The following is a 21,767-nucleotide window of genomic DNA, read 5'->3' as shown; positions in this document are numbered from 1 at the left end:
AGAATTAATAAAAAAGAAAAGATACTGAAATATTTTTAATAAAAAATCTATTAAAATAGCTCACAACTATAAATCATTTTAAAAAATTCCATCTTTAAATATATGATATAGGTAAACTAATATTGTTAAAAATGTTAATATTCATTTATTGAAAAATAAAATAAAGCAAGGACATTTGCCTGAACAACAGAAGATATATGCATAAAAATTACTTTGAAAATTTGTGATTCATAATATTAAATTATAACACTAAGGAAAATTATTTACTTATTTACAATATTTAAGCATATTTCAAGATATAAACAAATTAAAATTAGTAACAAATAGGCAATTCTTATAAATATACATTTTTCAAATTCCAAGTTTGGAAATTGCAAATCTTGTAACTGATTTTAATTCATATAATAATTTTTAAGAAAGGATACATAGATTTACTAAGTTGTTGCAGCTAAAAGGGAAAATAGATATATATCAATTGAAATCATAATATTTTTCAACTTTTTATTAATATGTTTAAAAAATATTTAAATATAAACAATCTATCAATATAAATGCTACATGGTACATAGTTTTTCAATAATAATAATAATAATAAATATAAAACTAAACAACAGTAATAATAAATATAAAACTAAACAACAGTAATAACAAATCAATATTCAGTGTAAAAATTAAAAAATGAACCACAATTTTAGCTTTATTCTTTCAGTGCCAATGAGAAAAAAAATAGATAAAGTAATTATAGAATTTAGATTGGAATTTTATTTCAAACAGTATTTGATTTCATTAAAGAATTTAAAAACAATCAATAATATATACATGAAACAAAACAAGAATAAATAATGGGCTTTGTAGGCATAGAGGCAGAGAAGATAATAAAAAAAAGCAATATGATTTATCTTTATCTAAAAATGGAATTTGATATGGAATAAAAATTAAGATAAGAACAATAAATCTTGACTCGAATTTAACATTTTTGCCTAATTAGAGAATTAAGATTGGTGCTTTCAAAGAAAAACTAAATGAAAATTCCAGAAATTCTTCAAAGAATTGGCAAATTCTAACTTAGGACAATATGGATATCAACAGCTTCTAAAATATGAATTTCATTCTTTCAATATTTTCCTATAGGTGCAAACATAGTTTCAAAGAATAAAAATATGACATAGAAATGCAAATAATAATGTCTAATTCTTAAAATCTTGAACAAATTTATGCATTTTAAAATATTTATCTCATTAAAGAATGGAAATATTGCAATTTTTTTATTTACTAGACGAACATTTAAGGAAACACAAATAAAAATCTTATAGAAATAACTGAAATATGAACAAATAAATCTTAAAGAAAAATATTACCCCAAACATGCATATTAATGCTAAACGATGGTAACTATTTAATATTCAAAAATTTCAGTTAATGAAGAACAATTACAAGAAAGCTTACATTTTCCATAAGTTTTGAGAGATTGCCTTTTGCCATTTTTATACCTTCATCAGAATGCTGCCTTTGAATATTAAAAAATAATATAAGTAAGTATTACGGTGAAAAGAATAAATAAAAAATAATGACACAAATAAAGATATCAATTAACCATAATTGATTATCTGTTAAAGGACTAGCAAATTAAATTCAATAACACTAAAAAAGATAGAGGGCAAAATGAAGCAGTATTTTAAAAAGAGTCCGAGAGGAAAACTTCAAAAATAAATTTATTTGTCTGTACATGAATTTATAGTTTATCTACTAACAAAAAAAAATCAAATACATTTCAAGCTAAAGGTTACTTATAAATAAAGATATGAATAATAATATACTTCAGTGTATAAAAATGATTATATTTTTAAAAACTTCTCAGATATTATAATCTACAACAATGGAAAGTATTTTAAGTTAATGTTTAATTCTAGAATAAACAAATTTCTCTTTATTAAAAGAATTCATGAATAAAAACAATAAGAAGTAGGATTTAACAATTTTTAATAAATCAATAAAATAAAGTACTTGCATATATTTCAATACTAGGAAATTTATGAGCACAATCACAGTATCAAACAATGGAAATTCTCATTGGCCAGTAAAATTATACAACTGGTAAAAATTTTTCACAAAAAGTGAAAATTAAATGCTTTAAGATTTAAGTTTTGAATTTAATTCATACAGTACAGCAACGAATATTTCACTATCCTTTTTTCTTTCATTTAATTTTGAATCATTTAATAACTAATAAATAAACTTATTTATTTATTATATCCCTGGTTTGCAAAAACAATTTTTAAAATAGAAATCTTAAACAATTTTTAAATAAAAAATAAATTTGATTAAAATTATGCTTATAATTATCCAGTATATTTATTCATATTGATGTATGCAACCTTTACTGCAAAATGGGAAAAAAATTACTCAGTGTATGTTAATGAAAAAAAATTTAGATCATAATTACATGTTTAGACAAATAAATCATTGATAAATTTTTGAATTTTTTTTATAAAATTAGCATACCCACAGAGTTCTTGTTGAGCATTTAAATCAAAATGGAGTCGTGCAAGCTTTTCTTGTTGCTCTCTAACATTTTCCATCTTTTCAAAAGTGCAATTACTTCCTTTAAATGATAACAAAAAGTGCACATAAAAGCTTGATTCCCATTTTTATATATATTCTCATAGGCAAGAAAACAACAAAATTCGAGCAATCAGTGTAAATATTAGTGAATCTATCAATGCAAATATATTAGAATAATTTTATATAGGAAATAATAATAAGATCTTTGGTAGGAAAAAATTATGAAAATTTACTTAATTTATCATTGGATAAGAGGATTGACTTTTGCATTTATTACAGTAAAAATTTTCTTTTGATGGCGACATTGATCTACTTATAAAGAAATTGTGTTAGAAATTTAATTCATAGATGGTCTTTACCTGGCTTTATCATATACCTAAAAACAAATCTTGAACATAATAAAAAATATTTTTGAAAAATATCATAAATGCATCTTTATATTTAAGCAATACAATACTCATTTAAAAAGAAAAATGCATTTTAAATTTTTTCTAATTTAGGAAAATAAGATCCTAAACAGATGCAATTTGATCAAAATTTATGATTTCGGAAAAAAAAAATAATCAGCCTTTTTTACTTTCAGAATAATGCAGTTAATTGTAGAACAGTAATTAAGAATTAAAGCACACAGTGGTGCCAGCAAATTAAATTTTTCAAGCAATAACTCATTAGACTTAATATAGATTTAACAAAATGAAACCTAATGATTTGAAGTCATGTTATCAATCAGAAAGAAAGAGTTGCAAAATTAGCAAAAGGTTAATAACATGGACTTGAGTTTAATCATAATTAATTATACTTTTACTGCAGCTGTATTCGATCTTAAATATATTAACATTTATCAATAATAAACATCCAACTACACAGAGCTAAAAAAAAAAAAAAAACTTAAAAACATATAGAATTAAAATACAGAGACATGAAATTGACAGAATTCTTTTTTTCATCAATCATTTAAAATATGTAAAGATAAAAAGTTATAAAAAATAATGATTTAGATAAAATATTCCATTTCCTTAAATGCAAATTAATTCCTGCCAAATTTATGTAAATTATTTTACATCCTCTCCCTTTTTTTTTAGAAAAAGAATTCACTTTCAATAGAAAATAACAAATTTCTAGTATATAATAATACTACACTAATGAACAAGTATATTACTTTTAATAATATAAAGAAATCATTTGTTTATCAAATTTTGAGTCTCTTCTTGGAAGCAAACACACAGTAACATTGTAATTATTTCATTTAAATTCATAGTTTTAATTATAGTTGAACAATTACACCTCTTTTTTCAAATGTGATTTTTATTTTACTCTAATTTTTTAACCAGATATCATTTATATATATATTCAATACTCATATTTTAAACAGTAATATTCATAATTGATACAAAATACTAATGTCCTTCCAAAAAAATTAATTTAAGATAACATTGCATATTTAAAGATTAAGAATATCAAATTAAACATTGATATAATGTAGAAATTATACAGAATGGAATATTATAAAATTAAAGTGCATAAATTGGTGGTTTTTTAAAATAAGCATGAATTTCCCTATCATTAACATAATACATTAAAATAGTTTTGAATCTGAAATAACTCTAACATTATATTTTTAAAAAATGTGAATAAAAAATGATGTTTTAATAAAATTATTCAAATGTATTCACCAAAGCCTTCCAATTTCCCACAGTGAAAATCTTCAAGAAGTTGCAGCAAGCCTTGCTCCATTTGTCGGAAATCAGTCATATCTAATAATAATAATTAATAATAAAGTTAAATATTTTACATATTAATTTGCTCCAAATTACACTCAGAGTGACTTTATGTATAGCGAATTAATGCAACATTATCTTTTAAATGTTTATTAAAAACAATTACAAACAATTCAAAAAGTTCTATATAATCTGTTTGGAATAAATTTCATAGATTTAGTTTTTAGATATAATTTTAAATAATTTGAATTACTGCAAGATGGGATAGTGTTATTCATTTACATGTTATGATTAAAATATATCCTTTAATTATTTAAATAATATATAATTATCATAATTTAAATTAAAATTATACTAGATCAAAGATAATTTATATGACATCTCATTAAATCTCATTCTCTAGTGAATCATTTTACTAAGAATCTTTTTCACACTTGAATGAAGACTTAAACCATTAACGCATTAAAATAAAAAACATTCCATATACTTTGATTATATCATGTATCAAAATTCAGTTTAAATATAATGCATTTCCCTAAGCACTTCTTTTTTGCCCAATTTATTTACATGTTTTTATAGCAATTAATGTTTTCAGATTACCAAAAATTAAATAAGGTTCAAAATTTTAGAAATGGTCAGCATAATTACTATAAGTTATCTCATGGATGAATCAGCTGAAGGCTGAAAGTGATTCATGTTAAATGAAATCAACTTTAATTCATTTGGAAAAGTTTGAAATAACTTTTCTTTTTTTTCTATCAATGAGATAATCTATGTTCAACTGCTAATTTCTTTTGCACATTATACAAACAACTGCATTCTAATCTCCCAACAGTAAAAAAACAGCTTTAATAGTTGTGCTATATATGAATATAATTTTTCAAAGATTTCATATAAATAAAGAATATCTGTGTGTTTTTTTCTCTCTAGGATTAAAATACAAGGTTTTAGAAGAATAATAGGTACAATAGCCCCTATTTACTAGAAATAATGATATTCTTATATCAAATGTGCAAAACATAATATACAACGATTATTTTTAAATTGATCTTTGTCACTTTCATTGAAATTTTTGATCCTGGCATTTATCCTTGTCACTTTCATTGAATACACAATTCTTGAAAAAAAGAAAAAAAACTATAAAACAATTATTAGTGCAATAACAATTACAAAAAAATATGCTAATACAGGATTTTAAAAAAGCCATTAGATTATTTTTATTCTAATGCCAGTATATATCTACATAAAGTATTATTTAAAAATATATAGAGAGAGAATAATTATGATACCAAACACTAAAACAAAAAAAAATCTCCTTCTCTCTCTCTCTACATATGTATGCATACATATATATATATTTAAGCTGTATATTGCAATAATTTGAAAAGTAAAGAGTTCCTAATGAAGTTAATTATTTAAAAAAATTATTTTCTCTTATTAGTTGTCTTTGGAGATTAGTTTGTCCACCAGGGTTCTGTTGAATCTCTTAAGCATAACTTCATGTCTATAATTCCTACAGCAAACTATTTTTAAGCTTCAAATTGTCATAAACGTTAAACATTAACAGACACATTAACAGACTTACACAGATCCTAAACACGCCTAATGAAGACTTAATTAATGGCATCAAAGTAATATTAAAAAGTGTAATTGGCCAATTTATCCATCTTTTGACTTTCATAGTACTGCAATTTCAATTTTTTTTTATTTGAAGAGTATGCATAATAATGTCAAAATAATATATTAGAGAAGAATGCTATTTTATAAATCATACACAATTTTTTTAATCATTAAAAATGAATATATCAAATTTTATTTTATTTCAATGCCATCTCCACAGTTGATTTAATTAGAGAAATCATGCATTTAACAATAATCGTTTCTCTAAAATGTGGGAATAATAAAATATAATAAAATGAGGAAACATAAAGAGAGAGAGAAAAAACAGTAACTGATAAAAAAATTGTAATCTTATAATTTCTAGTTTATTTCCTAAAACTGATTAGAGCATAATTTGACTATCATATATATATATGTGAGGAAAAAAAAATCTAAATAATCAGCATTAATAATAAAAAAAAGAGGAATTAAAAAAATTTTCCTAGGAGAAATTAGAAATTTTTTATATCCTGTATAGAAATACTTAAAAACAGCCAGCTTATGGCAATCATTAGAAAATGTATAAGGAAACTGCAATCTTTGATTGAATTTAGAGTCTTCTTTTACTGATAAATGTTTCATATTCACAGTTAACCTCTTCTTTCTTCTATTCTTTGGCTCCAGTAGAATGTCATAAAAAAACCAAATATCAATTACTATCAAAGGCATTGGTATCCATAGAGAATATAATCAGGGGGGGAGGGGTCGAGAGTTCTCTTCCCAACATTTGAGCCATGCACACAAAAGCTTCAAGTCAAGTCTGTCAAATGAGGCATTTTGGGAAAAATCTGGATTCATAGGGTTTAATGATTACACAAGAAAGAAAAAATAAAAACTTCCTGGAGAGAATGGATAAACTTGGTGATTTTTCTTATCTAAGTATGTTCTATCAACCCATAAAAGTTCGACAAACAAGTTTTAAAATATGCTGTACTTTGAAAATAAGGTAGATTAGACTGACTGCAGATGGTAACTGCAATAAAGAATAAGCCATTCAAATTTTCAAGGGAAATAAATACCTTTAACATTTGATGGCTGCACAGGTTTGGGGGGAATCCTAACATCAACTTTTCTTTTGGCGTGGTCATAGAAAGTCCCTGAACTAGAATATGTCATCAGACTGTTTTTACTGTTCTGACTCACAGATAAAGAATTTGTGGTACAAACTTGAATTTCAGATTGTGACTTAGCTAATGTGTTTTCACTCTGACTAGGTCTGTTACTTCTTCCACCGCCAATTCCTAAACTGGCAGTAGTTCGTGGAAGATGATCTCTGATTGGCACACCATAAGAACCAATTGAATGCCTTGTTTCAGTACAAATTTTTGGACATGATTCATTAGGAAGTGATGTTTTAGAGGTAGTATCACCATATTTGTTAAGTTCAGGTTTAAGATTCTCATCAGTGGCAGATTTCGGAACTGTTGAATGATTGGTAGAATCTACTGGCGGTTCTTCTGCTGCTGGAGAACTCATCTGAAAGGCAAGGGTTTTATAATGAAAATGTAATTATAGAAAGTTAAGGAAAATATGATACCACAACAATATCAAATAATTAAAACACAAACGAACTGTCTCACTGCTTTAGAAAATAATATCAATTTTAAGGTAAAATATACAGCATTTTTATTAAAAAAATAATTTCTTTTTTTTAAAAATTGAAACTTTGCAAACATATATATATCAGAATACATCTCAGGCAAAGTATCTTAAACATCTTATTAAATATATCATAATAAACTGAAAAAGAAGAAAATACATATTTAAGTTGCAGATTATTGGTGAGAGTTCAATCAAAATATTAATGTATTACTATATTAATATAAACTATCCTTTTGGAAAACTTCTTTTATCAACATGTAGCTTATGGTAATCAATATATCTTATTCATGTATATGATGTAAGAAGTACAATATAATGGTAATAAGTAATTATAAGTTAAGAATTGCTCTTAACAAATAATGAAACAATAGTACTATTCTACAATTTTATTATTATCTTTCATAATTTTTTTTTTCAAATTTCCTTGGAATGAAAATAAATGTGTACATAACTCTACTGCATTAACCTCCAAGTAAATTACAACATGGATAAGCTTAAAAAACAGATTACTTATAATAAGGTCAAAATATACAACTCTGTATTTGAACAACATGATGATGATGTCATGTCCGATTTACCAAGGAAAGAGGGTGCAGTAACTTCTGAGGGAAAAGACCCCTGAGCACCCGAGGGCAGAAGTCTGACTTCTAGCTCATATGAAGATAAAACTCACACATTTGCTTGCACAACCCCTTTTTACAGGGGGGCACATTCACACATCTCACAGATAGAACACAGATGAAGAACAATCATGCCTTAACCGGGAATCGAACCCGGGATGCCCAGGTCACGGGGAAGATGCGCTACCACCCCTATGCAAGGACGCCGGCGAACATAATGCAAAATAATTTATGAAAAGTGAGGGGAAAGAAACGGAACATTCTATCACATAATTTACTAGGCCCAACACAAAAATGAGATTTTATAAATAAAGTATTTAATTTTCTAAAAATTATTAAAAAAAGAATATAGTTGATAAAACTACAAAAATTCAATTTAGAAACCTAAATTATACTAACTATATATATTTTCACTAAAGGACATTTTAAAATTGAAAACACTTTAGCATTTATAAATTTACAATGATAACACGGACAGAATTTTTTAAAAACATGACCATGATTTTTTTTTTTTTTAAATCCTTTAAAAAATTATGAAAACACTTTTAAAAGGATTATTTTGACTCCCCTTATTTTTAAACAAGCTTAATAAATAAGGTGAGTTAAAATAATCCTTTTAAAAGTGCATTCATAATTTTTTAAAGGATTTTTTTAAATAAATCATGGGCATATTTAATAAATAAGATTTTATTATGCTATGTGGAAATGAGTACAAATTAAGTAATTATCAAAAGTTAATATAATAATAAAATATATAAAATAAAATTTGTATATTATTATAATAAGCTCATTCTTTTAAAATACTCTTACTCAGCATAAACATATTTAAAAATCATTTGATATATTCACTGCTTTAATAATAATTACAAGAGAATAAATTTCACTCCGTTTGAAAAGCCACATATTAATATTTCTTTCCCTGGAGTGAAGTAAAAGGTGATTCAGTAATTATAAAACCGAATGTGTGGTATGAAACCAAAAAATTTCCAGCTTACCTCAATATTATGATATCAATAATTCAGTACATGTCATTCACTTTTTGAGCTCAACGAGCAACTGCACAGGAAAACAAACTCACAACTTTGTTTATTTACATTTGTAAACCGCGATGTTGCCATTCATTAATAATAACCAATATAATCTCTTGATTTGAACTTAAGTTATCAAGGCTATGCTATAATAAAATTATTGGTATTTTCTGATTAAAAAATATTTCTTCGCAAATGCATTACTGAATTCAAAACATTCTTCTGGAAAAATAAATCAAATGAAATTTAGAATTCTACAATTACAAGAGACCGTAGATAAAATATTTTAGCATCTTTTCAAAATACGTGAGAAAACTGGCAATATAAACTACAACCGCGAATTTTTGTTTTTTGTCACTTTTCAAAAAACTCACGTTGTGTTCGTAATTCGTGTTGATGTTCGGTTGTGCCTTGTGCAAATTTTCAAGCCCACGAAATGGATTCGGCCTGCAAATTTTTCGAAATGAATGGTGAATTTATTTCTTAATTTTGATTTATTTGTGTCCAGTTTTTGCGATCTGTTGTGATACAGTAAGTATTTTTTCTTTTGTAAAAATAGTTTATTTCGTTTCATAGTATAGCAGGTTATTTCCTTTATAATCCGTATTCAAGATATTTAAAATGTGATTTTCCAAAAAGCATCCATTGCTAAACACAATATATAAGCTAAACTTCATATGCCCTTTTTTAGCCCACTCTAATTGGATTTGACTTGTTTCTGCACGTCGCTATTCGTATGTTCTTAGTTGGGAAGAATTTAATCATTATACCTAGTAATATTTTTAAAGCAAGCGTTTGTTAAGTAATCAAAGAAATTTTTAATCAACTTTTTCCATACTTGGATAATGTCAGCATTTTTAATTTTTTTTCTATCACTAAGATCATATATTTCGTTTTTTCATATGATTTTTTTCTGGGGGAGGGGGTAAAATTGAAGGTATACTAATCGCCAGTGTTACTGTTTTTACTTGCTAAAACATACATCCTTTTACTTATTCAAAGACATTCATTAGACTCTGCAAGTCCAAAGAATTTTTTTCGTAACAAAATGTGAAATATATATATATACTACATTTATGATGTAGAATTATTGCTTAAAAATCAATACACATTTTAAAAAGGAAAGTTTTCAGCTAAATATTACCTTTATAAATGCCACATATATATAATTTTTTTTTTTTTTCTTAGAATAAAGTCTAAGGATTATTGTGCTTTTAATACTCAAGAATAAAACCTACATTGATAACAAAAAAATATTTATATTACTGAATTTGAGATGAGTTAAAGCTGATTTTTAATTTCTTTTATGCGATTCATCTCTGAAATGCATACAAGCACATCAGATTTCAGAGGCTCACCCAGATACATTTCTTTTCTGCCATAAAAAAAGTATGGGAAATTCTTAAAAATCACTCCATGTGATAGGTTTCTAAATAACCTGGAATTAGTGGGAAACTGGAGTTTTCCCACTAAAAAAAACTGATTTACTCTGATATATTGAGTGAGACAGATGATACTGATATCAAGTTAATGATTTTATAATTGCCAATTTTTATGTTGAAGAAATTGTTCGATGCCATTGATTGTAAAAATGCTGTACTAATCATTTAAATATAGCAATTATAATATTTTTCAAATAATAATTGGATTTTGAAATAGTTTCCATGACTAACATACTTATCAGCATGAATAACTTGATGAATATAATGTGTTCAAAGATGTTTGTTTTTGCTATCTCTTGAATGCAAGCATGCATTTTTTTAGCCCTGTTTTTATAATTATCATAACTTTCCTTTGACAGATTTTCTCCAAAATTTGATGTTAGGACTAAAAGTCTTCTCTTTATATAGTTATATCTTATTTTATCCACAGATAAACATAATTGTAAAAATTTTTGGACTCCTGAGAAGATTAAAATTTCATTGTCGAATTTTTTTTGTGGATTACAATACTTTCCTCTTCATTTGCTTTATATTCAAGAAAACAAGTCTTATCAATAATCTTTAAATATTAAAGAAGCCACATTAGCTTGTGAGTGATTGTAAAAACTGGTTCTCAAGAAATTTCATATAATGCATATTTCCACATTAAAAAAAAATCGAATTGATACTAATTATTAACATATATATATATATATTTATTTCATTTTTTTACAGTTTAATTTAAGCTTAGTTTCCAATAATTGTTGATTGACATAATTAATGTACCTATTAACTTTTAATCATGTTGTTCTTCCATTGTGAAATAAATAACTAAGAAATGAAGATTGATCCCTTCCCTATTCTTTAGCAATAGTGAATTTTTATTTTCTCATTTTATTTAATATAATTGCTTGTAGACTCTATTAACAAAGTACTCTTAGGTATTCTGTAAATAAGAAAATATACTTGGTTTTCTGAATGATTATAAATACTATTTCTTAATTTTCTTATAAGCATGTTGCTTACTAACTAGTATGATTAGAGAGTAAATTGTTTCTAAAAGTAACTAGTTTCAGCTATTTAAAATTTTTTTTACTAACACTATAAAATGAATATTTTTCACTTTAATATCAAGACAGTCCATTCGCCAGAAAAAATATGAATTTTTGCTAAAATTTAACAAAGAAATCTTAAAATTGTTATCATATATCTAAAATTGACTTATAAAAACTTCAATTCATAGTAATTAAGATTCAACTCTGATTTGTTTGCTTATAAATTTTTGTTTCTGTAATTAATTTTTTTTTAAAATTAAAGGGTTTTTATTTTTTATATTTGATTATTAAGACATCATTATGTTACAAATTATAGACATTGTCATAAATTTTAAATAAGTGAATGAAAATTGGAGAGTAATGTTTATTTGGATATTAATTTATGAAATAAAAAAATCAAGAGCACTTAATTAAAATAAAATATTTGAGATTATTTTTCCTAGAAATTTTCATTTCGGCAATTCAACTTCTGGAATTTACATATTATCATGGTGCGTAGCGTCATAAAAAGTAAGTAAATTTGAAAGCCATTTTTAAGCACCTTAAAAGTGCTTGATTTTCAGAAAATGTCCTTAAAAAGTGCTTAATTTTCTCGTGAAGTGAAGAAAGCGTTTTTCCTTGTTTCCACATAAATTGAAAAATGACAATTCGAAATCATGTTCATAAAGGCTTGTTTACCGGATGTATCAAAAAAGAAAACCAACAAAAGGGAAATTTCTAAGAATTGTTCCAAGGGTTCCAGCACATATTAAGATAACGCTTAATGATTTTTTTCGCCTCCCTATCTTTTTTGCACCCCCTCCTTTTTTCGTTTTTTTTTTTTTTTATCCCCTCCCTTTTTGTTAACAAAGTGCATTGCCATTTATTAAAAACTAGCGGCTAAAACACAGCAAGGTTGTGGATTGGATGTGCGAGTCGATTTCATTCGTAGGTAAGTAGTTATTGCGAAAGTCAAAATAGGTTTTTATTATACGCAAAAGTATTGCTTGTTTCTTCCGCAGCCATGTTGTTGGATAAGCGTAAAAGCCAAATATAGGATTATAGGTATCTGCCTACATTAAAAAAGCAGATTGGGTTAAAATTGAGAATTTTTTTTATGTTGTTTTGTTTTAAAGCCTATTTATTTGGATCTCCAAATCGGGGTTTGCTTTATTTTTACGAATAATAAAATCCAAGTTATGGAATTTTGTATAGAAATACTGCATCCGAAAACGAAACCGGATATTTTCCATCACTTTATCAAATAAACGATAGTCAAAATTATAAATTAATTTACAATTTGCTCCACCGGTTCATTTTTATCTGTATCAAAATACTTTAGTGAATGTTTCCAACAAGATTTTAAAATAAAAAATTAATTTAAAATCAATCAGTGAATTAAATTTTATATTGCTAATAACTTACTGCGATTTAATGATTGCCGGTACATTATCTACTGATTAAATACCGTTTAAAGGTACTCTTCCTGTGATTTAAATGTTATTTACCGATATTCTAACTGTGGTTGCAAGTAATTTGTAAAAAAAAAAAAAATGTATATATATTAGCATTATTTTATGTGAAGCAGAATGCAGTTTCGAAGACAATGAAGAGACTTTCGATTTCGTGACGTCGTTTTATTTCATCTTGAAGAAGCACGCATTATTTACAAGCAGGAGCGACGAGTAATACACAACAACACAGAAAGAAATGAGGGAAAGGCTCTTGAACATTTTATCCCTGGTCTTATATAACCTGAGATTTTGATAGGGAAAGTATTTTTAGCCCTTCACACGAAGTGTGGAAAAGTTAGGCTTTTAGCCGATTCAGCAATTTTACAAAGCTTCTCTTGAATTAATTAAGTAGAGACAGTGGAATTGGATCAGAAAATAAGAGAATATTTTAGAATGAAGTTACTATGGGCTAAATTAAGATAAAACCTTGGAAATTAATTAAATTTAAATTAAAGTTTAAAATATCATTACATATTTATATGTGTTTATAAAATTGCTTTTTTTAAAGTTTTATTCCATTATCAAAAAATGCCATTAAGATGTTATTTTTTAAATACCATATGGGTTTTTATACAAGAATTATATTATGGATTGATTTTTCAGGTTTTAAGGAAGTACTCAATACTTTTCCAATTTTAACTATATTTTGTTATTAATTAACAATGAAAGAGCCAAAACTCCCCAAATGTAACACCAAAGTTTATCAACCTATGAGCGATAATTTACGAGAAGAAAACAAGCATCCATATGTGCTGTTTATACAAAAAATCGTATTATCGCCAACGAATCGCGAGTCTTTCACTGTTAATTTATAAGTATCACATTTTTTGTTACTATAATAGCTCAAACTTTTTCTATTGTTTATTCCAATATCTGTTCTCTTGTTTTCATTCAATTACTTAAATCTATGTCAAGGTTTAATTTAAATTAAATTAATAATTAGTCAGTCCTTGTAAATTTATAAAAATTTCAAATAAAAAAATAGAAATACTTCATTTATATATAAACACGAAAGAAAAAATACACACATTTATACATACCTTCTTCTTAAACCTTTTACCTACGAAAAAATTAATCTTTCAATGGACTCGTCTGTCCCATACACAGCATGTTGTGATTTAACCTCTGGTTTATTAAAATACTGGAATAGTTATCTGGAAGGGGCGGTGAAAATGTGTACTATGTCATACTTCGCTTGAACGACCTACTACTGGTATTCAATTGTGCTATATTGAATTGTTATCAATTGCGGTACGTAATTACGTTAATCAATCGCTTAAAATCTGGTATGAGGAAATTTTAACTTGACGCCTTTAATTTTCAATTATCGTGATATCGTTCGTAGTATTTTTTGAATGGCCCCATCCATTTGAAAAGTTTTATTTGTTGGACTAATCTTGCGAAATTTTTTTTGACTAAGAAAAAAAGAAAAAGGAACTGCTATATCTGGTACTTAAATATTTGTAAAGAAATTTTTTTTTTTCCAGGATTTATGTTTTATCATTTTATAATGATTTTTTTATAACTCTTGAAATTTTTTCCCAATAAAATCTCTCTTTATGTATAATGTCTTGTCCTGAGCAATGCACAGCATTAAGGCATTGAAATTAGGAACATGAAGTTTGGAAAGTTATTTTTTGGGTACGACGACGTGATGATTATTTTGGCGGAGCACCTGGACTCGATGGTCCTTAATCTCCGAGGCCTTATAGTTGATTTAATTTAACCTTGTTTAAAGAAAAATGGTTTAAACCTAAATATTTTATTACCTGATAGGTGTTGATCTGTAAAAGAATTATTGTTAGTTAAAAAAAAAAGGGGGGGAAAAAGTAATAATAATATCTAAAACATATAAATAAATAGTAATTAGATAACATTAATAATTAGTAATTAATTAAGGCAAAATATAATTAGGATAAAATAATTTGGATGAATAGAGTGATTGCTTAGTTGTCTGTTTTACCTGTTGTTTGCACGTCTTCGTCGATTCTGTCTGGTCTAGTAAGGGCGCTGCAGGGTCAATGATCATGACTTTCCTTGTTAGCCCTGATAAAGGCATGTGCGGTCATTGATCATTTGCCTTTTTTGGGGTATTAGAGGCACACTAAGAACGGATTTCTTAAACTTTTAATTCGAAGTTTAATTTAAAAAAATAGAATTTTAACGTGTTTTCATAGCATCAAAGCATATTATGGCATAAAATTATTTTAACACCGTTTTAAAGATTAAAAAAGAATAGCTTTTGAGTAATAATTTTTTTAATGTAAATTTTATTTATTTATTATTTTGAGAAATTAGTTTTGGACAATGCGGTATATTGTCTCGGGCTGGCTTCAAAAAAGACTTTCTTTAAAAAAAAAAAAAAAAAAAAAAGCTTCAATTGGCATTTTTACTTTTCCATATACAAAATTTAGCGAAAATATTGTGATCGTCAAAAAATTCGAACTCGAGATTTTAATGTATCTCCACGTTTCATACCTCCTTGAATTAGAAAACACATTTTCAAAAAATGTCCATCTTTGAGCTAGATGGATGAAATTTGGTATACGGTCCTATGAAAAAGATCTTTATTGTTAATCTTTTAAAAGTTGACTTAATTTTTTTGGTATTAATAGTTTTTTTTTCTAACTTTTATGACCATTTCTATGATTTTGTCAAATTCGAAAAGGTGTAATTTTACAATAGAAGATGTTGTGCAAATACAGAAATAAATATTAAGATTTAAAAAAATAAATATTTAAAATTATTAAGAATAAAGAAGAATTTTTAAGAATTATTTTCTTAAGAATTTTATTCAATAACAACTATGCATTATTATAAAATAGGGGGGAAATACTACGCTTAGAAAATACGCAGTTTATGTGTGCATACTTATACAAAGGTGCTTAATTTTGGGGGCTAAAGTGCTTAAAAGTACTTAATTTTTGCAGCAGTTTTTTACTACGCACCCTAATTATGTTCTTATTCTGGTATCATTTTATGTTAATGTGCATCTATCTAGACAAATATACTTTTATTTATTAATAATGAAAATGTGATTGGAGGTGTTTTTTTAATGCTTTAATAATGCTGCTCATTTCATGGTCATTTATTATACATATGTAATTTCATAAAAAAATTTAATAAGGTTAAGTGACTGAATACTACACGTACATATTTTCAAGCATTTTCATCTGTAAAGGAAAAAGGATTCTTTTAAAACTTATTAAAAATTAATGTTTTACTTAATAATTACATGAAGTCAATTTTGGTTTCCAAATATAGTTTATAGGGTGATGTGAAAACGAAAAGAAGTGCTGTTCTTCATATATTTTTTTGCTAGCTATTAATAAAATTTAAGAATAATGAGTATATGAGGCACTAATTCCAGATCTGTAAAAATGAAATTTTTAAATTCTAGCTGAATCTGTTCATAATCTTTTTGGTTAATTTATTTAGCAATAAAGTAACGAATCTTTGTTACTAAATCAAGATAATGTTCATATATTTAAAAAAAAGTGAACACTTAAAATTGATTTCCATTAAGATAAATGTTAAAAAGTATTTATGCTACACATATAAATAGCATTCATAAGTAATGTCATTGAGTTTGTTTCTTTTTAGGATTTGAAGAGGCATTCTATTTATTATTACTGAAACTAGAATGGAAAGTGAAAATCAGCTGCCAGAAAATTCTGAAAATGTTTTAGAGTGCATGGAAAAAGAGGGCGTGATACAAATTCAAGACTATTTAAAGAAACTGTATAGTCTGTGGAATGAATTTGGCATTGATAGTAAACGAAAGGTGCGAAGGGCTGAAAAGGTATGGAGTCATGTTCAAAACTTGCTTCGAGATATATATAGAGAGGAAAGTGATTTGTACAAGGAGCTGCAAGATCGAGTAAATGATTATACACAAAAGATTGATAAACTTTCAAAATCTCTCTCAGTAGTTCCAAAGGAAATTACTGGGCCACTTGCAAAAAGAGAAGAGTTACTTCGTGTAGAATTGGAAAAGTTAAATGAAGTATTGCAAATACGGTTGAAATCTTATCAGCATTTGAAGAGCATTGAACTGAAATACTGTAAAATTCTGGGCACTGAAGAATATCAACTATCATCTGAATTAGAAGTTCCTTCGCAAGATGATTTAAAAAATCTTGAGCAGCGCATCAAGGCATTGAAGGAAGAAAGGGACAGACGACACAAAAAATTCTGTTTAGTAAAGAAGGATTTGACTATTATATTAGAGACAACTGAATTAGAGCCTGAAACTTCCTTAGAAAAAGATATCTTGTCTGGTAAGGATACTCTGTCTCTCTCTGATGAAACCATGAAAAGTTTGGAGGAAATACTTTCCAAGGTTCAACGAAGGAAGGCAGATTTGGAAGCTCGTAAAAAGGAACTGATGGATCATTTATCATATTTATGGGAACGATTGAAAGTGGAAGAAAATGTTAGAAAGGAGTTCACCTCTAGACATGAGAACTGTTGTAGATCTACACTGAGATCTATTGAACAAGAGATTGAAAAATATAAATTGCTGAGGAAAGAGAATATTCATTCTGAAATAGAATCTCTTCGAAAAGAAATAGAGCAACTTTGGTCCAAGTGCTGCATGTCAGATCGTGAACGAGAAGCATTTGCTTCTTTTTCTTCTTTGGAAATGACTGAGAAAATTTTAGAAGCACATGAGACTGAGTTAAAGAAGTTGCAAAACTATTATAAGGATATCGCACACATTCTAGAAAAAATCGATGAACGGCAACAGCTTTGGAATAAATTAATTGAATTTGAGAATAAAGCAAATGATCCAAATCGGTTCAAGAACCGTGGATGTAACCTTTTGCGAGAAGAGAGGGAAAGAAAAATGTTGCGCAAGAATCTTCCGAAGTTAGAAAATGAAATTTTTCGTGAAATTGAAATATATGAAACCAGAAATAAAACTGTTTTCTTGTATTATGGGGAAGATTATAGAATCCTCATCACCAACCAGTGGGCTGATCGAGAAGACCAGAAAGAGAATGAACGGAATAGGAGACATGAAAAACGATTAGCTGGAACTGAAAGTGAAACATTTTTAGGTACACCTTTCAAGAGATCATTTATGAATACTCCCATGTCTGCTCCTAGCAAATTGTTCAAATCTAATGCAGGATCTATCTATTCCACTCCTATGACAGTTTCTAAGTTAAAATACGGAACTCCTAAAATGATGCTGCCTTTGAACAAAGAATTGTTTCCTGCTTATAAATCTGAAAAGAAAGCCTTAAAATCAGTACTCAAGCAGAAACAACGATTGGTTAAATCAAAGAATGTGCCACCTTCTTGTAACCCTACATATGTTGATTTTGCTGGAGAGTTAAGAACACCTGGCAAAGTTGATTATCAGAGCTCTATGTTTATGTCAAGGAGACCTGAAGGCAATAAAGGATCTGAGAAAAAAAATGTTGCTAAGCCAATTTTCAAATCAGTCACCAATAGTCCTCTAACACCAACTAGAGGAAAAGTAGGGTTACCATTCATAATATAAGTAATTTCATCTGAATGCATCTTGTTTTTAAGGATCATTTTGTCTTGTTATTTCGTAATGACTCATTATCATAACTAAATCACTTAAATGAACCATTATTGAAGATTTTCTTTTTAAATTGCAAATATTAATTTATATTTTAAAAAAAGTGAGATAATTGTTTATCCATAACTTCTGTCAAGATTTTGTTAACTAAACCAACTGAACAATTATTCTAGAAAGTATTTTGCCTCTTTTTAGTAGAACTTTTTGATCATTTGACTTCCATTGAATGTGATATTGCTAATTATTTTTTTTTAAACCAAAAATGCTCTTAAAACACAATCACTGCATTGTTGTGAATCTATTCACATGTTCCTATTTGAAAGCTTTAATAATTGACATTACTAAACCATATTTCCAAACTTCATTATGTAAATTATATATTTTGTTTGTTTCAATTTCAATCAGCATTTGAAATGGATACATATCAGAATATTCCTTACATCTCATTCCATTCCTAATTTTGCATTTATTTTAAATATTGTATCATATAAGAAATACAGAGCTTTAGAGAGAAGAAAAAATTATCTCGGTTAAAGGAGAATTTTAAAATTGTGGAGCAAAATTTAAACTGGCCATATCAAGAGTTTGATGTGAGGTTTTGTTAATGCTTCTTAAGTAATCTAGAATAGACTGTGATAAATGTTTTATGTTGTGATGATATATATATTTTAAATGTACATTTTTTTAGCACATTAAACCATAAATGTAATTCCATATTTTTAAGAAAGCAGGAAAGCTGTGTTTTGTAAAACATGTATCCTTTTTTCTACTTTTAAATGCGTTGAACCAAATGAAATGGGCATTGTTCCTTCTTGAAGACAAGCTTTCTTATTTTGTTATATGTGAAGTTGGTGAGGGTTGTTTTAAATTGTTAGAATTAAAGCTTATTTTTTATACTGAATAAAGAAAAACTTTTATACTGTTTGCCTTGTCCTGTATATTGTTTTTATTTAGAATTAATGTCTATAAAAAGAAAAAAATATCACGCTGTCTGTTTGAATTTCAAAAATGAAACAATCTTAATTTTTTCCCTTCTTTTTCTTCTTCTGTCATTAACAAAGTTATTTTAGGTTCTGTTACTACTAAAAGATTGCAATATTTATTTATTATTTTTAGGAGTTTAAATGTCTTAATTTTTTCATAATATTAATTTATTTTGAACTGAAGAAACATAAAGTAATAAAGCATTGAACTATTTTAACTGCTAAGTCTTTTGATGTCTGATTATTATAGAAACTATTATGATTTTTAAAAAAAGAATTGCTATTTGCAATTTTTTTTAATTATTTAAACTATACTTGATAACTATACAATATTTCTCTTACCTCTCCTGTTACTCATATGTCTCTATATTATACATATGAATTAATATCCTTTGCATAATACAGGGATCTCTTCTGTTAATAAAGCACAAGGTGTATGTTTGAGGGTCAAACCGTTGGAACAAGAACTATAAAAAAAATATTCAGGGATGGGAACATATTTTTCAAAACTATTTTTGAAATTTTAATTAATTGAAAAATAAGCAAAATACTTTTTATAATTTCCAAAAATATAGTATAAGAATGATTCTAACATCTGAAAAATCAAGAAAAGAAAAATTATCTTTTATAAGATACCAATTTAATTTCCATTCCTGTATCAAATTTTGATAAATATTTTGCTACAATACTTTTCGTGTAAAATAAATTACTTGTTTTAATTGTTACTATAAATAATTTTGCTTTCATTGTTAAGATCCAAGTTATAAAGATTTGGATTTTTTTTTTTTTTTTTTTAATTTTGGGGTTATTACAGATAAAAGATTTAATTTCCAAATTTGGCAGTAACCAAAATTTCATATAGTTTATACATTTCTTCAAATTGCTATTCTATTCCATGATGCTATTGGATGCTTAAAAAAATTATTTGCCTTTTTAAACTTAGAAGGTTTGGTTTCTTTTTGTAGTGCATTAACTTTGTTATTGAATCAGTTAACAAAAGTTGTTTAAAATATTACAAAAATAATGAAATCATATTTGGTATTATATTTACATATGCACATACACAAATGATGCAGATTGATTGATTTTACCCACATATATTTTTTGAGTATGTTTTTTATGCATTATTGGTTTAGTTGCATTTTATTGATCTCCCATTTTAGAAAATACAGTTTTTAGATGAAATGACAGAAAGTTTCAACTATATGACTATTAAAATAATAAAAATGCTCCTACCAAGATATGATAATTTAATAATATTTTAGAGGTATAGAAGATTTCATTGAAATTTATTCTGTACATAAATTGATAGATTATATATTGCATTAAGAAATTAAAACAATTTTTTTTTCAAATCATTAATTACGTTCATCAAAATAACTTCTCAGAAAATTATGAATATCCACATTTAAATTTCATGTAATATAATATTTTTAGTAATCATTAGGTATTAAAAAATTGTTCATGCAATTTATTTAAAAAAAAACATTTATCTAACAAATACTTAATTAATTCATAAGAGGTTGCAAAGGAGAAATTCTTTTACACAAAATATTACTGTTATTTCCTTTGAAAAAAAGTGAAAGAAATATAGGAGCCTCTAGAGCTTTGTATCCACAAGAAAAATTGAATGCATATCTACTGGTATTCAAGGTTAACCTTGAGACTTGGAGTTACTAAATGTGGCACAAAGAAACTTGGGATGATAATAATGTGTATCTCGGAGAGATTTTTAAAAAAAATTAATTGATTTGGATGTTTTTGTTGATTATTTCCAGAAATATTCAAATTTTATTTTTATAAATACTTTTTTACACCCTACTCAAAATTATCTTTTCAACATTTTCAATTCAATTTTCCCTTAAGAATTCAAATATTTTTTTGGCAGTTCTCTATGCTTTCTTTCAAGATTAGGTCATAAATTGAAAAATGAACCTAAACTCAAAATCAAATAATATCGATAGTCTTCATTTCTGTAATTCAAATTTCAAGGTTTGCCGATAGGTAAATTAAACCTGAATTTAGTAGAACTGTAAATGAATTGAGTTACCAATGTCATTTCTGAAATA

At 26.3% G+C, this 21,767-nt stretch overlaps 2 protein-coding genes across 5 annotated transcripts in view; one reads left to right on the top strand and one right to left on the bottom strand.

The window, feature by feature from the left end:
- Positions 1 to 9,245, bottom strand: part of LOC129958660 (uncharacterized) — a 31,027-nt gene extending 21,782 nt beyond the window's left edge. For 3 of the 4 annotated variants that reach the window (XR_008783278.1, XM_056071284.1, XM_056071296.1), the window contains exons 1-6: positions 9,157 to 9,245; positions 6,959 to 7,415; positions 4,236 to 4,316; positions 2,503 to 2,602; positions 1,447 to 1,507; positions 426 to 448 (exon numbers count right to left, since the gene is read on the bottom strand). Coding sequence is in view for 2 of the 4 variants with exons in the window: in XM_056071284.1 (XP_055927259.1) it covers positions 426 to 448; positions 1,447 to 1,507; positions 2,503 to 2,602; positions 4,236 to 4,316; positions 6,959 to 7,415 (722 nt within the window). In the remaining 2 variants the exon portion in view is untranslated. The remainder of the gene's footprint in view (positions 1 to 425; positions 449 to 1,446; positions 1,508 to 2,502; positions 2,603 to 4,235; positions 4,317 to 6,958; positions 7,416 to 9,156) is intronic. The other variant, XR_008783280.1, reaches the window with a different exon arrangement.
- A 324-nt stretch (positions 9,246 to 9,569) lies between these two features.
- Positions 9,570 to 19,635, top strand: LOC129958655 (protein regulator of cytokinesis 1-like). Its single transcript, XM_056071270.1, has 2 exons — positions 9,570 to 9,720; positions 16,762 to 19,635. Exon 2 carries the CDS (start codon positions 16,802 to 16,804, stop codon positions 18,668 to 18,670), a length of 1,869 nt encoding a protein of 622 aa, XP_055927245.1. The 5' UTR covers positions 9,570 to 9,720; positions 16,762 to 16,801; the 3' UTR covers positions 18,671 to 19,635.
- Positions 19,636 to 21,767: the final 2,132 nt, after the last annotated feature.

Source organism: Argiope bruennichi, chromosome 2 (assembly GCF_947563725.1).
Source record: "Argiope bruennichi chromosome 2, qqArgBrue1.1, whole genome shotgun sequence".
Lineage (NCBI taxonomy): Eukaryota > Metazoa > Arthropoda > Arachnida > Araneae > Araneidae > Argiope > Argiope bruennichi.
The sequence above is the reverse complement of the archived record's forward strand: the minus strand, read 5'-3'. Positions and strand labels throughout refer to the sequence as shown.

Bases quoted from the DNA above. Each gene is read 5' to 3' on its own strand.
- LOC129958655 (XM_056071270.1), top strand. From the start codon at position 16,802: ATGGAAAGTGAAAATCAGCTGCCAGAAAATTCTGAAAATGTTTTAGAG.